Here is a 19,930-nt window from a genome sequence, read left to right as displayed (position 1 = left end):
ATAAACTATTACTGAGCCATTTCATGTGATTACTTTCTCAGAAGCTGGAGTGTAGAGTGAGGCAGTGGCAGGAATAGTGAAATGCGGAACTGTTGTAATACTCTTCACAGTGAACTAGAGTCTGTGTGAATTATAGTCTTTCTCAGACATGAGAAGAGCAGCAGAGATACACACCACGCACATCGGTCAATGACAGAAACAAAATGCTGAGACCACTGCTTGATTTCATTTTTGGTAAAAAATTGTTTACATTTTTTTCCAACAATTTATTGTTTTATTTTACTGCTTAAAATTATTGAATTCACATTCGTTATAGTGTAAACGTGTGACATTTCAGCTTTTTACCCCCAAATAACCTTTCAGTGAACTTAAAATAACCATTATAATTGGTGTGAAGAATATTTTAACTTTAAGATACTTTTTAAGAAATGAACCATCAACGTAAAACTGTCATTTTAAAATTGTGTGTGTACTTTATAAATTTGGGACACTGGTAAAGAATTAAACATATCTGATTGCAGTAAAAATTTATATTTACAGTATGTCACCAAGGACTATGTACTGTAAGACTGCATAAAATTGCTTGTTTTATTCTGTACATAAAACTTTATAATGCAATCTATACTAAGAAAGCAACTCTCTTGTTTTTTCCCTTTGGCAGCAATGGTCTTAAATGATTACCTGTTCACTGGTGAGTGATTCTCTCTGTATTTCAAAAGCTTTGATAAACATGAATATCTCTACTGTATTACTGTTGAAGAAATCGTTCACTCAAAAATATCTTCGTAATTGAGCATCACATACCAAATCTTTTTTTTTTTTTTTTTTGTAGATTAAACTGACTTAATCTGAAGAAACAACTAAACAAACTAAAACATCAAAATCTTACTAAAATTGGTTGTGATGTCTGTTTTGTCTGAATTGTCACATGATTACAAACGGCACATGATTATGTAAAAAGCCTACAAATTTAACTCCCTAATGGCACCCGCACTTTTTGAAATTAGGCATAAAAATTACGTTCAATTTAATAGATGGAATATTTCCAATTTTTGCTTTAGTTCACAGACTTAATCTTGGCCTAATTTTAGAGAAGACACTTGTCAGATTGTAGCTAGAGTTCAAATAGTTAAATAAAAAAGTTATGTGCCTTTTATTTTTATATTTAAAGTTGATAACTCAGAAAATTCACTTTCAGTAAGATTTTGTTTGGCGGCAGTAACAAACATGGCAAACAAATGACAGTTTCAATTAGTGAACGAATGAGGGCGCCCCCTATTTCTGTGTACGTTTTGAAGAATATGAAACATGTTTTTGTAATATTTGTATAGTATTTAAAGGGTCACGAAACACCAAAACACATTAAAAGTCAAAATTCTAAAGTAGTATGAGCAGTTTGGTGACACTTGATTTGAGTCTAGCCTCTAAGCACAGTTGTTACATGTGGGTTGCTGTAGCAAAGTAATGCTTTACAAATCTCATGTAGCCTCGTCGCAAATTAATAAATAACTGATGCTTAGTAATATCTATCAAAATCAGTCACCAGATTTGAACTTTTAATTTATATATAGTTTGTCATGATTTTTTTTAATGTTTAGACTATAATGTAATGGTTTACATATACAGTTGAAGACAAATTTATTAGCCACCTTTTGATTTTTTTATTTTATATATATATATATATATATATATATATATATATATATATATATATATATATATATATATATATATATATATATATATATATATATATTTTTTTTTTTTTTTTTTTTTTTTATATATATATATATTCCAAATGATGTTTAACAGAGCAAGGAAATTTTCACAGTATGTCTGTTAATATTTTTATCTTCTGGAGAAAGTCTTATTTGCTTTATTTCGGCTAGAATAAAAGCAGTTTTAAATTTTTTTTAAATGACATTTTAATGTGTATAGAAGTGTCTTGAAAAATATCTAGTCGAATATTATTAACTGTCATCATGGCAAAGATAAAATAAATCCATTATTAGAAATTAGTTATTAAAACTATTATGCTTAGAAATGTGTTGAAAAAATATTCTCACTGTTAAACAGAAATTGGGGAAAAATCAAATAGGGCTAATAATTCAGGGGGCTAATAATTCTGACGTCAACTGTATGTAACCGCAAATGGTCACAAGTTGAAGGGTGTAAGTGAATGTTTTTGATCAATTACTCTTCCTAAATAATGAACTAATGAGTAAAATATGTATCCAGAATACCTTTCCAATGATATAAAATTTTTCATGACTAGATTAGGATTTAATTGCAATACAGTAAACTTAAGCATCCTTCTATCAGGACAGTGACAGTTAAGGGGTTAAATGTTACACTTAAAAATGTCCCTGTAATAATATCACAATTGTGCATATGTATACCACCTAATAACAGCTTTTGCACCTTTATTTCTAGGAGTGTAGAAAGGAGGCGACACAATAAATGACTGATATGTGAAACTGATACGTAAAAATATCATAAAAAGAAAACAAAAAGTTGTATTGACAACAAGTCTTCTGAAGTAATAACATATCTCTGTGTGTGAAACATACAGTATTAAAAGTTTAATCATAAAACACTGGTAATTGAAACACTGATGACTAATGCAGTCAGTCAGTCAAGTTTTTTCAATGTACATTTCTAGTGCTTGACAGCTCATCTTCACTTCTAAGACATTAGCTGAATGGCCAGGAGAATTTTCTTTTCTCTTGCTCCACAAATGAAACTAAGTTAAAGATGGTTGGGATATACTGAGCATGTGTAAATGATGACAGTGATCATTTTTGAGGTTGCTTTATTTGAGAGTCATGAGTACTGGCATTTATGTATTTCGTGATTTTAAAATTAGCTTCTCTTTGCTTGATTGACAGGAGCTGAGAACATCAGACTGGTCAATGGTTTAGATGTCTGCTTTGGGACAGTGGAGGTAAAGAACTCTAATAGCCAGTGGGAGACCGTGTGTGATGACTCCTGGGACATCAATAATGCTGCTGTGGTGTGCAGTGAGCTGGGATGTGGAAGAGCAATTATTGCACTTGGCCAAGCTATTTTTGGGGAAGGGACTGGTAATGTCTCATGGATTAAGTTTAGATGTATTGGAAACGAGACCTCCTTCAAGAGTTGCAGTTCTCGTAATGCAACCTCAGTATGCAGTCATAGTGAAGACGCTGGAGTCGTGTGTGCAGGTATGAGAGTTTTAGCTTTCCTTTGATCTTTTGATTCATTTGTTATAAATTATTTTTAAATTGTATTATTTATTTATTGTGCGCAAGACAGCTGATATACAGTATATACTTTAGATGGACTGTCATTCTGTGTATCTGTGACTTTTGTCCTACTTAAAGTTTTCTGCTGAGACTCCATATTGATTCTGAAATCCTATTATATATACAATGGAGATAAAAAAAAAAAAACAGAATAAAATACAATATGATTTATAACGCTTTAAAAATTTTTGTTTCATAAATAAGGTACAATTGACAAATCATTTTATGTTTTCATTTTAAGGAATTTCAGTTGTGGCTATGGCATGCTACAACAGTGACAGCATTAAACAACCAAGGCACTTAAAAAAATATTTATTGAGAGAGAAAGAGAGAGAGAGAGAACAGCAATAATCGTTATATGAAGAAAGAGTAAAATGTCCGAAGGTTACAGCAGTCAAAATTAGGAAGTGTCCTTAAGGGACTTTATTCAGGGTCATTGTAATGATGAAATATTCTATAGCTTTGGAACTACCAATTTCTCTTGCAGTGGTTGAAAGCTTCTTGATCCATTTGGTCTTCGTTTGGATTGCTTTCTGGTTGTTTCAGTCACTTTAGAACAGCTCATTATCTTGCAAAGTCAGTAAAAACTGGAATGTTAAGCTACACGCTCAAAAGGGTTTGTCTAATAATTAAAGAACTACTGACTAGAAAGTATTCAATATATTTTTACTTAATATTTTTAGTTTCCTCATTTTTAAGCTTTCTACTTGTCTCAACTTACGTCAATCAAATTGACTAAAATATTATGTTTATGTAACTTAAAAAATAGCTGAGACCTGATTAACTTAATAAAGTTAAAGCAACAACAAAATATTTGTTGTGTTGGCATTTTGTCATTATATTTTTACAGTGCATATGCGTAAATATTTTGACTCATATCAGCATTTCGTCTAGAAGGATTCAGCATTTTGGGGGGCTGAAACAGGTCCCAGAGTGAATGAATCTTAAAACGATTGTGTCATCACCCCATTTGTCAACCCTAGTTAGACAAAGTCATGCTTAATTAATTTTTCCTACAATAAAAGAAAAAAGGATTGGCTAGGGAAACCTCTGTCTTTGTGTAAAGTGAAGTTTATTTATAAACTAATTTCATGAGGAGCATGTGTTTATGATTGTCCACAGCTAGTCCTCATTAGCTCAAACATTATTCAGCAATGAGACGATTTCTAACTCACTAATAACCAGAGTTTCTTACCTCAGTATCTTTGTCTGGAAAAATAGCCTCTCCCACCCCTACTCCTTCCTCATTTTTCTAGATTGGGAGACACAGCGGCCCAGTAATTAGCAAACACAGCAAGAACGTCACTGGTTTAGCATCCTTACTGGACCAGATTTCTGTTCAGAGTGTGCATGTTCTCTCCGTGCTCGCTTGGGTTTCCCCCAGTTCCCCAGTTTCCTTTCACAGTCCAAAAACAGGCGATATTTGTCATTTGACTATACCAAATTGGCACTATAGATTAGCTGCAGTACAGATATCCCTATAATCTGTCATTTGCCATTAACAAGTCAGGGAAGTTCATCGAGATCTATCGACTCCCCTCTAACTCCCCTCTCACCCTGCTAATGGGAGAGAGCCCAGAGCTCGGGGATCTTAGTTCAGGGTTCTCTCCTGAGACAGCATGCCAAACAATTTTTTTTTTATCAATCATCAGCTAAGTGTGAACTCTTAATTATAACCATAGTTATACAACAGTAATTTTTGGAGAAGAAATTGCCCATTTTACTTATCTTTATTTCTCAATGTGTGCCAATAGGGGAGACCAGAGATAGCTGTAACACGGGTCAGTTGTAACACTTCAAATCTCCATAAGGAACTAGTTACAAATCAGTTGATTCACTTTACACATGCTCACATTAGTCCTCATGCCACATATGAAAAAGGTCTGTGGCAAATACAGCAGATGTTAACAGGGAAAAACTACATTTGAGCTTAAAAAAGTAATATATTTTAATCAAATAATTTTTTATAAAGCAATTCCTGATTTGTAGTTAAACCAATCAAAGTTATATGATGTCAATTGTGTGTCTGTATATATTTTTGATGTATGTTGTTGGTGATAATGTTTTAGCTGTTGGCTGCAAGGTGAGCAAATTCATGGCAATACTCTGAGTCAATAGTAACAACAAATGTCCTGGTTAGTATAAACAGTGAAGTGTTTCCCAAGCAAGTTTAAAGTTGTATTTATATTATTAAATTTCAGTATTTATACAGCTCTTGAAAGAGAATCACCTCAAAACCCAAGGTGTTTGTGTTCTGTGTTTGATCTGTCCTCTGTGGGTTCTTGAAACCTTCGAACACTAATAGTGTTCAATTGTTGAAGCTGATGCACATTTACACATTGTTTCCAGCTTGCTTTGTAACACAGAGACAAACCTGAATTACACTGACAACTCAGTGTTGAAGAAAAAGCTTTCAAAGACACTGTTAAAATTTTGAATTCTTATTTCATAATGTTACATCTCACCCTGGTGGAATAGTTTACAGTGATATATTGTCTGGATTGTTGTTTTAAATGATTACAGATTTACAATAATCTGTAATAAACTGCCAGTACATTTTCTGTTATTTTACAGTCTTAGTTATTTTCTCTCTGTTATTTTGGTCACATTTTACAATTAGGTTGCATTAGTTTGTGTATTTACCAACATGAACTAAGTATGAAAAATACTTGTTCAGCATTTATTAATCATAGTTCAACATTCACTTATGCATTATTTAAATCCAAAGTATTGCTTGTTAACACTAGTTATTGCACTGTGAGTTAACATGAACTAACAATAAACTAAAGAATTTTCATTAACTAACATGAAGAAATACTGTAATAAATGTATTGTTAATTGTTTGTTTATGCCAGTAAATGATCTAGCTGTCATTAACTAACACAACCTTTTTGTAAAGTGTTACCATTATTTCTTATATATTGTAATATTTCAAACTACTAAAATATCATAGGTCACTTTGTTAAACTATAGAGTTCAAAAGTCAAAAAGAGCAGAGATTAAGGTCAGATAATGCAATTCAAAAAGCAAATAAACAGAAAACACTTGTGAATCACAGTTGCAATTACAGTGCAGAGCCAGCCTATAGGGTAAATTGTAACATTTCACTTCTTCTGTTTGAAACTTGACTGTCAGGGTTCATACGATCATGGAAAACCTGGAAAAGTCATAGAATTTTGGCATGGCATTTTCCAGGCCTGGAATCAGGAAAATCAGAAAAACCCACAAAGTTTTGGAAAAGTCATGAAACAGATATCTGTATAATATATTAGTTGTCTTTACTTCTTTTCTGTCCTTGGCTAATTACATACTCTCACTTTTTTAGCAAGGTGTAAGAATTATCTAAATAAATTTCATATAAATATAAATTTAAACTAAATAGACTATTGTGTGTTTTACGAGATACTGTAATAAATTTAAACATGCATTGTTTTTCTTTTACCACACATATGTGTCAGGGTTCTGCCACTCTGGTCTTGTAAATTCTTGTTTTAGTGGCAGAATCCGGACACTAGTCATGTCTAGTCCTGTTGTGCTCGGCTGGGTCGAGCACTTGTTTCTGTCTCTGTGTGTGTGCGCGCGCCGTCATGGGTGTACGCAGAGTGGGCTTTGCGTACCTCGGACACGCGCGCTCTTGTACTCGTGTTTGTGTTTTCGTCTGTCTGCAGCGTGGTGTTTCATTCCCAGCGTCTCAGTCTAGTTGGTTTCGGTTTTGGTCGGCGGTGGGATGAAGCATGCACGCTGCGTGTGTGAGCGCACGGTGAGTTTTTATTCATCGTGTGCTCGTGTCTTGCGTCTGTTGTCAAAGCACATAGCTCTGTGTTTACATTGTGGTCACATGCTTTTGTCGTGTGCTTCAGTGTTATGCTTGTGTTTTCATGAACATGCGGTTAATGAGTTCTCTCATTGGCTGCATGTTCTTGTCCTGTTTTTTGTGAGAGCATGGCTTGTGTTGTCTCTCTGTGTCACACACTCTCCCGTCTATTGTCTAGTCCCACCCTCCTTGTTAACCCATTATTAGTTAATTATAATATAACATAATTAGTTTGTGTGTTAATTTTCTACGGTTTATAAACCCCTCACGTTTGCTGTCCTGTGCCAGTTCGTCATCACATGTCGTTGTTTGAAGTCTTGTCCTGTCGTGTTTTCAGTCCTCATCCTTGCCAGCCTGCCCAGTCCTGTTTGTATGTGTATGTATTTGTTTTGGTAATGTTTTCGCCCTCGGGGTAGTTTATTTAGCATTTTATTTTACGTTTATTATTTGATAAATTCCCCATTTTCCTGCATTTGAGTCCTCGCTCCTTTTTCCCCATTTCCCCTCCACCAACCCTGACAATATGTAGACATTTGAAACATTCGGTCATGAAAATTTACTTAAAAGTCTTGGAAAAATCATGGAAAAGTTATGAAACTTCAGTAGGTAAAATGTGTATAAACCCTGAACTGTGCATTTTCTGTTTTTGCTGTAAAGATCTATTCCATTTATTAACAGGTACTGTATGTGTAACTAGCGTCAGTCAAAATTTGAACACACTGGTTTAAAAGATCTCAAAGATATGGAGAGAAATGTAAATGACTATCTCTGGTCTCCCCTAAAGGTGTCAGCTCCCTTTCATTATGAATAGATAGCTTTTTTATTTTGTATCTAGATTAGTCATGCAAACAAAGTTGCATCTTCACATATACAACTGTGTTTATATGTTTAAAAAAACAACAACATGTAGTATAAAAACTAATCTAGACTGTGTTGTTTATCAGTAGTTTCAATGCAGGATGGACCGCTGTTAATGTTTTTAAATCTCTTCCAGCGTCTTCAGTTGTATACATTGCAGCTGCGGTAATCATCGTGCTGTTCATATCATCATCACTGCTAATTGTTTTGCTCGTAAAGAAGAGGAAAAAAATGAAGACAATCCAGATATGTTCCTCTTCAATTGGTAAGAAGAATTGCAATGTCCTTGCATGTCTTTAAATACCTATATTTGGTGCATGTAAACATCATTGCGTTTTCAGTAACCCCCCTTTTCGTTCTGTATTTTGTATCCCAAGATGCAGTTAACATGCCAGCTGTGCTCCATAATGAGCGGAATGAAGAGACCATTGATGATGACTATGAAGTTGTAGATATGGATCCTGGAGTGCGTGAAGACTCTGACTCTGAACAGGACTATGTGAACATAGACCAGGGTGACTCTGACCCGGACTACGTCAATGTGGAAACAGACGAATCAGAACAGGATTACGTCAATATGGAAACGGATGATTCAGAACAAGACTACATCAATGCAGCCATTACAGAAAACATTATCTATGATAGACAATTACAATGAAGGCCTATGGAAGACACATGATGAAATACATTACTGATTTTTATTCTTTCAACAGTAAAGAAAGGTCTACTTATTCACACTTCTGAAGCTAACAGTGAGAAAACGATTTCATTATCACACAGAAGTGCTTCAGACTTTGGAGAGAAGGAGCTGAAAGTTTCCAGATAAGAACCAGGCACAGTTAGTGGTGATTGAATTAATTATATATCATAGGCAATGTCCCAGTATCAATAATTAATTGTATGTGAAGAAAACAAGGGCTCATTGGACACAGCACTAATAGTAAATTCAATAAAAGTTTTTTTTTATATACAAACTTGTGAACATCAGTCTCCTTCAGTGAAAATGGTGGCTTTAGCTATTATTTTTAATTATTTGCTTATTGTTTTTATTATGAACGTACAAACAAAAACAAAAAAAGGACAAAGACAGGGATACCAGTAGGCACAAGGATAGCAGCAAGAGTAATACAAATTAATTAGTTAATTACTTTTAATAAATACAAACAGAATACAAAAATTGCAATAAATGAATAAAGTAAAATCTGCTGTGACTGAGTAAAACTCTTGTTATGAAAATACATCTGAGGTGGTCAGAGAGTCAGAGGTTCATTAGAGGCATCCATATCTTTTTGAAAGACATTCCCTTTGTTTTTTAAATAGTATGTATATTGTTCCAAGAGCATTGTTTCATTTAAGAGTTGTATGAACAGTTCAAATGTAGGAGGCCTTTGTTAGTTCAAGTTAAGCAAAATGCATGGCTCTAGCCATTTTAAATAGCTTCTTACAATGTGATCTTCAAAGGAGAAATCAACAAGGAACCTCAGAGAGAGAGAGAGAAGTAGAGATGTCAGTTTACAGTATGACACAAATGCCCACAACCCCTCTGTGGCATGTCTTTATGTCTCAGTTGTTGGGTGAGAACAGACCAGCTAAAAGCTGCTGTTGCTGCCTCTCTGTCATCGCCATCCAGGGAACTTAAATAAATGATTTCTAATTAGTCAGTTCTAATTTTAAGTTTGCTCTGAATATACTGTCACTTTAAAAATTCAAATGCAAAACGCACTCTCCAACACAAGGAAATGTTGACAGCATGTTTTACAGTCTCTGAGCAAACAAAAAAAATACACTTCCTCTAATCTGTTTCACAGTTTTATCAGTGTGTTCACTTCTTGTTCTCAGAACAAAGATATTCTCTGAATCAGCTCATTTAAAATTTCCTCTGACGCTGCATTCAGAAATCACATGCTTGATAATAGATACTTCATTTTTATGACTGTAAAATGCATGTTCAAAATAAACTCAGCAAAAGGCAAAGGGCTGTCCTATGATGTCATTTCACTGACATCAAGTCGTCTCCTGTGGCTTAAAGACGCTTTGATGCACTGTCAAAGTATTAATGTGTCTGTGCCTTGTTTTAAATAGACGAAGTGGCAAATATGCATTGAGAGTAGCTCAGTGCAAAGTGCTTATGAGTTTGCTCCCTACACTAATGCTGAGAAGAAGAAACTGTTTAATGAAGTCAGTATTTGTGTTTTATGTGTGCACAAAAGTATGGCTGTAGCTTTATTTAATTCCGATTGAACCACTCAAGTAATTTTCATTGATGTTTTTTTTAATATTTTACTGATGCTCTATATAGAGGAAAAGGAATTTCATCTTAAAATTTCACTTAAGTTTGCATTTTGAAAATAAACGATGGTCTCAGGGATACTGAAAACATAATTTTAGGGTGAGCCAAGACAGAAATGCCCAAACTAGGGCCCACAGACCAAAGTTGGCCCTTGGTAACCTTTGATTTGGCCCGCCATCCCAACTGAGATGAGAGGAAGAAGGATGGGGATGGTTTAGAGATTGTCATTTCAAATCTAATGAAACCTTTGTTTGTTTAATTGTTAAAAACTAAATTAAATGTTTCAATTAAATATTGTTTTCCAAGTGATTGGTTGCAGCTGAAAGGGCATCTGCTGTGTAGCGGCTACGTGGAGTAACAGCTGAGAGGCTAAACCAGAGACATGATTTGTGACGTAAACATCAAATGTAAACAAGGCAAGAAGTCGTTCCAATGTTTTCACTCGTTTATTTTCCAATATAAAACATACCTTGATATTTTGACAGTGTAGAATTTGATTTGGGCTTAAGTTTGAGCTTAAGTTTGGTTTTGTTTGGTCAACAAAGAGTACTGCGTCCCCGTTCACCCCCTCTCTCTCTCCTTCCTAAGTTGTGAATGAACAGGTGCCTCCTATAAGGGCACTACGTAACCCCGGTGACCCTCCACCACAATCACGTGACACAGGTTAACCATTTCATGTCTACTACACGCTGCATTAAACATATGCTGGATAAGTTAGTAGTTCGTTCCGCTGTGGAGACCCCTGATAAATAAAGGGACTAAGCCGAAAAAAAGAATAAATGAATGAATTAAATATTGTACATTTATTTAGCTTCCATTTTCATACTGTCACCTGATGGATAGAGGACAATGCAGAGTCTTTGATGAGCAAATAAAGGCAAAGGCAGAATCTACTTGACTATTGTATTCAGCATTGAACTCCACTGTTCACTCTTATGTTTTTATTGCAATAAGTGTTATATTGCACTAGTTAGAACAATTTAAAGTAATGTTTGTTTGTTTTTATTGATTTTTAAATATTCTGAAATATGTTTTAAAAATTGCTCATGGCAACTTTAATGTAATATAGTTTGGTATTTTTACCTTTGGCCCACGGCTCTCGATGATATTTGGTTTTTGGCCCTTAATGCGAAGAAGTTTGGGCACCTCTGCTTTAAGGTATGAGTAGCAACCTAGCTTTCCCAAGTGGTCTCTCATCCAGGTACTGACCGGGCGCAGCCCTGCTTAGCTTCAGTGGGCGACCATGTGAGAGTTGCAGAGAGCTAGCTGCCGGCAATATATGGAAATTATTCTTAAATCACTTTGCCTTTCCAGTAATATTTATTTTCATAGATGTTGTAACAAAGCAGGAGTTGTCCAACACTTATGTACATTAAAGGTACAGGAGCTGTCACTGGGGCAGTACCTTTTTAAAAGATACATATTAGTACCCAAATGTACCTAAAAAGTACCTCTGAAGTACCATTATGGACCCTTCAGGTACAAATATGTACCGTTTAAAAAGGTACCGCCCCAGTGACAGCTACTGTACCTTTATTTCTGAGAGTGTACCTTTTTATGAGAACAATTATGTAACTTCATTTGAATTGTACCATAAAAGGTACAGAACAGTATCAGAAGAGGTCTTTTCTGCATCATGTAAAGTACAACTTTTACAAAGGTACAAAACTGGCCCTCAAGGAACATTATTTGTACCAACGTGTACCTTTAAATCTGAGAGTGTACATAATTTGATAACAAATTTTTTTATGAACTTGGGACCAAGCTGTGCATTGATGGATTTGCTCATCAGTGTTTGGACTTTCAGCATTGATTATTAAACCACACTGAACTGTACTAAACTGAATTTCAACTCTAAAAACTGACACAGCTACTAGAACGTCTATGTTAAGCTGCTTTGACAATCTACATAGTAAAAGTGCTATAGAAGTAATTAATAAAGATGAATAAAAGTGCTATCTATATATATATATATATATATATATATATATATATATATATATATATATATATATATATATATATATATATATATATATATATATATATTCTGTTGCTTGAAACATTCCTTTATTGCATCAAAAAAGTGAACATCAAAAGTTACATTTTATATTTAGCACCAAGTGAATGTTAACTTTGATCAAAGGAATATTATAAAAAGTGATTTTATATGGACTACTTAATAGATAAGAGCAGTATTACCGTTACCTTATTTGGTAGAACAAGATATGAGTAAACCCTTTGCACACAGAAATATCAGTTATTTGATTTATTCACTTACACATTAAACAGTGTAAACTATTAAGGGTGCAATCTTGTGAAAAACAGACTGATTTTGCAACTTATTAAGCTTATACAACTTCAACATTCTTTGTTAAAAAGAAAAGGGATGTTGAATTTTGTTGACTAAACACTTTTTAGAAAACATGGTTATAAAGGAAGTGACTGATTCGATTGAGTGGTCCAGTTTTTATCTTTTTGTCTTGAAAGCAGCAGTAGTGTAACATAAACTTTAAATGCATATTCCTACATTTCTACACAACACAAGGATCACAATGGCAAGATTTTCTCTTCTCACTTGGATATTGGGTAAATTCAATTTTCGATCTTTGCACTTTCCATTTTTAATTACATTTGAAGGACTTTTATGAGAAACATTTACGTATGTCACAGTTTTAATATTACAACATTTCATCTTTAAAATAGTTTGGTTTAAAAACTGTTGGTGTTTCTTTATGAAATGTTTAAATAAAATGTATGTTTATTCGTCATATCAGGTTTTTGGAGAATTATCACAACTTGTTCTTTCATAAAATGAACTGAAGCTGCTGATTTGTGCCCTGTGTTGTTTTTGATTGATTGATTCTGAATTAAATTTGACAAACATCCTATTTTAATCCCTTTTCTAACAGTTTATGTGTGATTTGAACTGTTATTAGTTGTTACTGAGTAAAAGTTAGTTGGTAAAGTTAGTTAAAAAAAGTCCTAAATTAAAAAGTCAATCAGCATAAATCTTTTCAGTGGGTAGGGTCTGATTTCAAAATGATATTAACTGCCACTAACTGAAATGAAAATGACTTGTTCAGTGATTTAAAACTATTTAATGTAAAGAAATAAAGACATTTGTATTTATTTAATGCATACTGTTATTTACACACCAGCTTTAAGAAAAAAATATATATAATTTTGGATAAACAGTGATAGGGCCTATATCATACAGCCACAGAGCCCTGACCCTTCACCGCCACAGTAACAGTTCACATTTACCAGTAAATAGTTACTAATGCCTTTTATATGTTGTTTGGTACTGTGAAGAAAGGTATTTAATTGAGCATGAAACCGCAGTAAAATTACACTTACACCCACACAGTCATAAGTATTAGATGGAGTACCCACCAAACTCACTAGAGGGCACTCCAGCTATCTGTTAACTTCACCAGCCGTTCATCAGACTACACATGCCATCATGCTTTGCACACACCATACTAATGTACCACACCGATGTACCACACTACCACACCTTGACTAAGGGCTGTTGTTTCGTGTCATGAACTTTTCTGAGCCATCTCTTGTTTCTTGTTTATTTTATCCCTGCCTGGTTTGTTTAGGATTTGCCTCTTTTTTGGATTATGATTGCTTTCTGCTTGCTCTTTTTTTTTGTTATGCTTTTTGGATTGCCCCATGTTGTTGCTGTCTGCTCCTTTTGACCAATGCCTGAACGACCATACCTTATTTAAATAAATAGCTGCATTTGAAACTCCACCTGCATTGCCACAACTTCGTCCATTACACACACAGACCAAGTGTGTATTTTATACAGCCATTGACAGACACATAAGCTTACGCAGAGTTATTTAACTCATTGGGGAAATTATCAAAACATTAAATGCATTCTATTCCCTGAAGATTCAACTTTATTTTAAAACATTTGCCCGCAAGGGTAAGGAAGTAGTCCAGGAAACGCTCACAACACTTTTTGAGCTTCTCATTTATATAAAACCCCTTTCATAGTAAAACATATAAGTTGAGTAACATCATCGAAAAACCTTATGGTCTGCATAGCACCATTTAACAAGAGTGCTGCATGTGTAGCACCTTTGAAAAAGTGGTCCTGCATGGCCTATCAAGAGTTTACCCTATAATTAAGAGCCAATGAACCTCTTTTAGTGCTATTTAACAGCATTTTTAAAGTGTACCTGCTTTAACATTATGTTAAAAATTTTCAATAATTATTTTGAAACAGTACTTTCATTTTATACATTTCATGAAAATTGTGTTGATTAAATGTTGTTTACGTTAGACAGCAGAATTAGCTTATTATAAAGTCAAATAAGAATGAAATCATATAGAAAAGGTGTGTGGACTAACAAAATAATTTACAATTAAAGTTGCCATGTCTCATGTGGTAGAACTTGTTTATGTACATGCGAGTCAATGAGAGAGGCGGAAGTTAGTGAGGCCATGCAGGGCATAAAGCTTGGACTGGTCTGGAACCCCACCCCCAATTACAACTTAATTGTGTGGAAATGTGATTGTATGGTCATTTTGTTCTAAAAAATATCATTTAACATGATACTTTTTGATTGGACTATTTTCCCATGACACTACTACTAACTCTCAGCTATGACGTATTTTGAAAGTATTATCTTTCCATTATTGGTAATAAAAATGATTAAAAAAAACTAATGGAACTGTCCTGGAAAAAAAACAGGACATTTGGTCATCCTGACATGAAGGAGAAACGCATTGCCATTGTCAACAGCATACACGTGCGTCAGAACAATTGCCTTGTCCGGTGTGGACAAAGTAGTAACAACAGGAAGACATAGCAAAAGTATTGTTTCTTTCACAGCCACTGGAAAAACTTATTGTAATCTTCTCTATCATTAGACTGCAAGAGGACTCCATCATTAAGTTGTTGTAGTACTATTATGATTGCATCTCCCATTTATTATCCTTTTTAGAAATATATAAAAAAAATTATAAAATGAAAAAAGTCGAGGGTGACGCAGTGGTGCAGTGGGTAGCATGTTCGCCTCACAGCAAGAAGGTCACTGGGTCGCTGGTTCGATCCTCGGCTCAGTTGGTGTTTCTGTGTGGAGTTTGCATGTTCTCCCTGCGTTCGCGTGGGTTTCCTCCGGGTGTTCCAGTTTCCCCCACAGTCCAAAGACATGCGGTACAGGTGAATTGGGTAGGCTAAATTGTCCGTAGTGTATGAGTGTGTGTGTGTGTGTGTGTGTGTGTATGTGTGGATGTTTCCCAGAGATGGGTTGCGGCTGGAAGGGCATCCGCTGCGTAAAAAATGTGCTGGATAAGTTGGCGGTTCATTCCGCTGTGGCGACCCCAGATTAATAAAGGGACTAAGCCGACAAGAAAATGAATGAATGAATGAAAAAAAGTGGACAAGCCAAAAAAGGCAACATTGTAGAAGTGTGTTTTTGATCTTCTCCTAAGGCAGTTTTTCTGTCCATTAATACCGTATGTCAGAAATTTTTGAGAATCAGAAAAGTTTTTTCCTAGTAAGGTAAACTATTGTATTTAAAAAGTTTTAGAACAATCTTTTGAAAAGCAACAACATGCAATGTCAGTAGACTTTGTGATTCATATTTGTTTGAGCTGCTGTCTGATCCCCAATTTCAAAATGATGACACAACTGTGTAAGCTCATAATAAATAATAGAGATGTAAAACAAAACTTAATAAAAACAATTATTAATAATAAGGCATTGATATGATGCTAAATAGGTACATTCGAGGATCTGATGTTTCTTGTGTCCAGTGGGACATTTTCAGTTCTGAAAGTCAAAGGAAATTGATTTAGTACAATACTTATATCTAAAGCTCAAGTAAAAGCTGATTTCACAGTTAATTTACCCTTGAAATAATATTGTATATGTAAAGCAAGCATATGTAATATCATTATCTATTACAGTACATCAAACAATATTAATTTTTGAGTCCACTCCAGTTTTAAATGTTTGTTTTTGTTTTGTTTCTTTTCATTTCAACAGCCAGTGCTCTAACTTCTATAACTGGTAAGTATAAGACTTTTTATCAAAGAAGTTTGATTCTTACATGACATGACAAAAAGCTTTAGCTTGTCTTTGTTTAGCCTGTGAAAATATGTGTTTTATCTACTGTATTCTTATCAGGATATTCCCTCAGACTGATTAATGGTAATAATGACTGCTCTGGGAGAGTGGAGATCCTGTATAATGGTGTGTGGGGAACCGTGTGTGATGATGACTGGGACATGAATGATGCTGCTGTGGTGTGCAGACAGATGGGATGTGGAGGAGCTGTCAGTGCACCACAGAGTGCTTCTTTTGGCCAGGGAAGGGGTCGAATTTGGTTGGATGATGTGAGATGTTCAGGAAGTGAATCCTCACTCACAGACTGCTCACACCGTGGTTTTGGAGAACATAACTGTGGACATTCTGAAGATGCAGGAGTTGTCTGCTTAGGTAAAGTCATGTTTGTTTTGTCCACATACAAAATGTTTCTGTATGTTATTTCTGTTATTTGAAAATGATGTTGTCTTAATTATTAAACTGGATGTTTTGAAAATATATATTACTTGTTTAATGAAAACAGCAAAATGTCTAGTTTATAGATATATACATTATATAAAATAGTAGCCAAATAAGCATTCTAATCATGTTGTGTTTATAAATGTATGTAAGTGTCAGACGTTAGATTGGTCGGTGGGTTTCATTCATGCTCTGGGAGAGTGGAGATCCAATATAATGGTGTGTGGGGAACCGTGTGTGATGATTCCTGGGACATGAATGATGCTGCTGTGGTGTGCAGACAGATGGGATGTGGAGGAGCTGTTAGTGCATCCCAGAGTGCTTCTTTTGGCCAGGGAAGTGGTCCAATCTGGTTGGATGATGTGGGATGTTCAGGAAGTGAATCCTCGCTGATACAATGCTCACGCAAAGGTTTTGGAGAACATAACTGTGGACATTCTGAAGATGCAGGAGTTGTCTGCACACAGGATAATGGTAAATCTAATTTTGTGTAAAAGTGTCATCGTATTTTACTGCATTAATCTCTGTAGTTTTGTGTTTTAATGGTTTTAATTTTCGCTGTACTCTTTTAAGGCAAGCTGTCAGACATTAGACTGGTCGATGGGTTTGATTCATGCTGTGGACGAGTAGAGATCCACCACAGTGGTCAGTGGGGAAGCGTGTGTGATGATAACTGGGACATGAATGATGCTGCTGTGGTGTGCAGACAGTTACAGTGTGGATCAGCCATCAGTGCACCTCATAGTGCCGCATTTGGTCCAGGCAGTGGATCTATCTGGCTGGATGAGGTTCAGTGTACGGGAAGTGAAGGAACTCTCATTCAATGTTCACACGATGGACTGGGAAAACATAACTGTAATCATGGTGAAGATACTGGTGTTGTTTGTTCAAGTAAGTGTTAAACATCTTGACAAATTTTTGGAAACAACAGCTATCAAAATTACTGTAATATTTGTCACTAAACATTATTAGCTTTAAATAGTTTTTATTCATTCATTTTTTTTATTTATTTTTTTATTTATTTATTTATTTATTTTGCAGGTGAGCTGCAGATGGCGAGTCTTGCTCTGATCTCCACACATTCAGTTGTTTCTCCAGGAGAAATCGTCCAGTTCAGATGCTCAACACCTAAACCGAGATGCAGTGCTAATGCTGAATTCCAGCTCTTCATAAACGGATCATCTTTATCCTCACAGACACATGTGTCAAATGTGACTTTCAGCATTAATGTCGACGTCTCGCATCAGGGTGAATACAGCTGTCAATACTCTTATCAGAACAATACAGTCAAGTCACCGTTGAGTAACACTGTGACCATCACTGTGGGTGAGTGTGCTCAGTCTATATTGCACACTTCATAGAAATTAATTAACTCTAAGTTTATGCGTTTTTGTATTTGTGCTGCAAATTTGTAAAATGTCGGACAAAATGCAGTTAATTTTATTTTGTTCAAATCATTTACACTTTTTCTAAAGCTGTTTGAATCTAATGCCTGAAGCTCTGTAACCACATCAGTGTATGTTTCTTGTTTTCTAGTGCACTTGCCGCAGCCCAGTATTTCTCCCAGTGCCCCTGATGGAGGTTTTTTTTTTATTTCAACAGCCAGTGCTCTAACTTCTGTAACTGGTCAGTAAAAGACTGTCTTTTCATCAAAGAAGTTTGATTCTAATTACATGACATGACAACTAACTTTAGCATGTCTACAAGTTTAGCATGTGAAAATATGTGTTTTATCATTCTTTTATTTTTAGCAAGATTTTCTCTCAGACTGGTGAATGGTAATAATGACTGCTCTGGGAGAGTGGAGATCCTGTATAACAGTGTGTGGGGAACCGTGTGTGGTGATTACTGGGACATGAATGATGCTGCTGTGGTGTGCAGACAGATGGGATGTGGAGGAGCTGTCAGTGCACCACAGAGTGCTTCTTTTGGCCAGGGAAGTGGTCAGATCTGGATGGATGATGTTGGATGTTCAGGAAGTGAATCCTCACTCACAGACTGCTCACACCGTGGTTTTGGAGAACATGACTGTGGACACCATGAAGATGCAGGAGTTGTCTGCACACAGGGTAAAGAGGAATCTGATTTTCTGAGGTCCAACTGACATTGTATTTTACTGCATTAATCTCTGTAGTTTTGTGTTTTAATGGTTTTAATTTCCGCTGTACTCTTTTAAGGCAAGCTGCCATCCATTAGACTGGCTGATGGGTTTGATTCATGCTGTGGACGAGTGGAGATCCTCCAGTATGGCGAGTGGGGAAGCGTGTGTGATGATAACTGGGACATGAATGATGCTGCTGTGGTGTGCAGACAGTTACAGTGTGGATCAGCCATCAGTGCACCTCATAGTGCTGCATTTGGTCCAGGCAGTGGATCAATCTGGCTGGATGAGGTTCAGTGTACAGGAAGTGAAGGAACTCTCATTCAATGTTCACACGATGGACTGGGAAGACATAACTGTAATCACGGTGAAGATGCTGGTGTTGTTTGTTCAAGTAAGTTTTGAACATCCTAACAAAATTTTGGAGAAAAAAGCTATAAAAATTACTGTAATATTTGTCAGTAAGCATCATTAGCTTTAAATAAATACTTTTTTATATATATAATATATATTATATACTATATATATATATAATATAATATACATATATATATATATATATATATATATATATATATATATATATATATATATATATATATATATATATATATATATATATATATATATATATATATCACTAAACATTATTAGCTTTAAATAATTGTGTTTTTTTCTTTTGTGTGTGTGTGTGTGTTGTTTTTGCAGGTGAGCTGCAGATGGCGAGTCTTGCTCTAATCTCCACACATTCAGCTGTTTCTCCTGGAGAAATCGTCCAGTTCAGATGCTCAACACCTAAACCGAGATGCAGTGCTAATGCTGAATTCCAGCTCTTCATAAACGGATCACTTTTATCCTCACAGAAACATGTGTCTTCTGTGACTTTCAGCCTTAATGTTGACGTCTCGCATCAGGGTGAATACAGCTGTCAATACTCTTATCAGAACAATACTGTCAAGTCATCTTTGAGTAACACTGTGACCATCACTGTGGGTGAGTGTGCTCAGTCGATGTGTTCACTTTTTATTTATGCTGCAGATCTGCAAAATGTTTG

At 35.2% G+C, this 19,930-nt stretch overlaps 1 protein-coding gene across 1 annotated transcript in view; it reads left to right on the top strand.

Annotated features, from left to right (window-relative positions):
- LOC560447 (scavenger receptor cysteine-rich domain-containing protein DMBT1) overlaps nt 1–19,930 on the top strand; it is a 74,107-nt gene that overhangs the window by 53,010 nt on the left and 1,167 nt on the right. Inside the window, exons 26-39 of the mRNA XM_073945299.1 lie at nt 154–234; nt 662–691; nt 2,889–3,203; nt 8,093–8,221; nt 8,334–8,612; nt 16,257–16,280; nt 16,398–16,709; nt 16,929–17,249; nt 17,349–17,666; nt 17,817–18,101; nt 18,312–18,401; nt 18,527–18,844; nt 18,953–19,270; nt 19,585–19,869. Coding sequence (XP_073801400.1) covers nt 154–234; nt 662–691; nt 2,889–3,203; nt 8,093–8,221; nt 8,334–8,612; nt 16,257–16,280; nt 16,398–16,709; nt 16,929–17,249; nt 17,349–17,666; nt 17,817–18,101; nt 18,312–18,401; nt 18,527–18,844; nt 18,953–19,270; nt 19,585–19,869 — 3,105 coding nt within the window. The remainder of the gene's footprint in view (nt 1–153; nt 235–661; nt 692–2,888; nt 3,204–8,092; nt 8,222–8,333; nt 8,613–16,256; nt 16,281–16,397; nt 16,710–16,928; nt 17,250–17,348; nt 17,667–17,816; nt 18,102–18,311; nt 18,402–18,526; nt 18,845–18,952; nt 19,271–19,584; nt 19,870–19,930) is intronic.

The sequence above is a fragment of the Danio rerio genome, chromosome 3 (genome assembly GCF_049306965.1).
Source record: "Danio rerio strain Tuebingen ecotype United States chromosome 3, GRCz12tu, whole genome shotgun sequence".
Classification (NCBI taxonomy): Eukaryota; Metazoa; Chordata; class Actinopteri; order Cypriniformes; family Danionidae; genus Danio; species Danio rerio.
The sequence above is the reverse complement of the archived record's forward strand: the minus strand, read 5'-3'. Positions and strand labels throughout refer to the sequence as shown.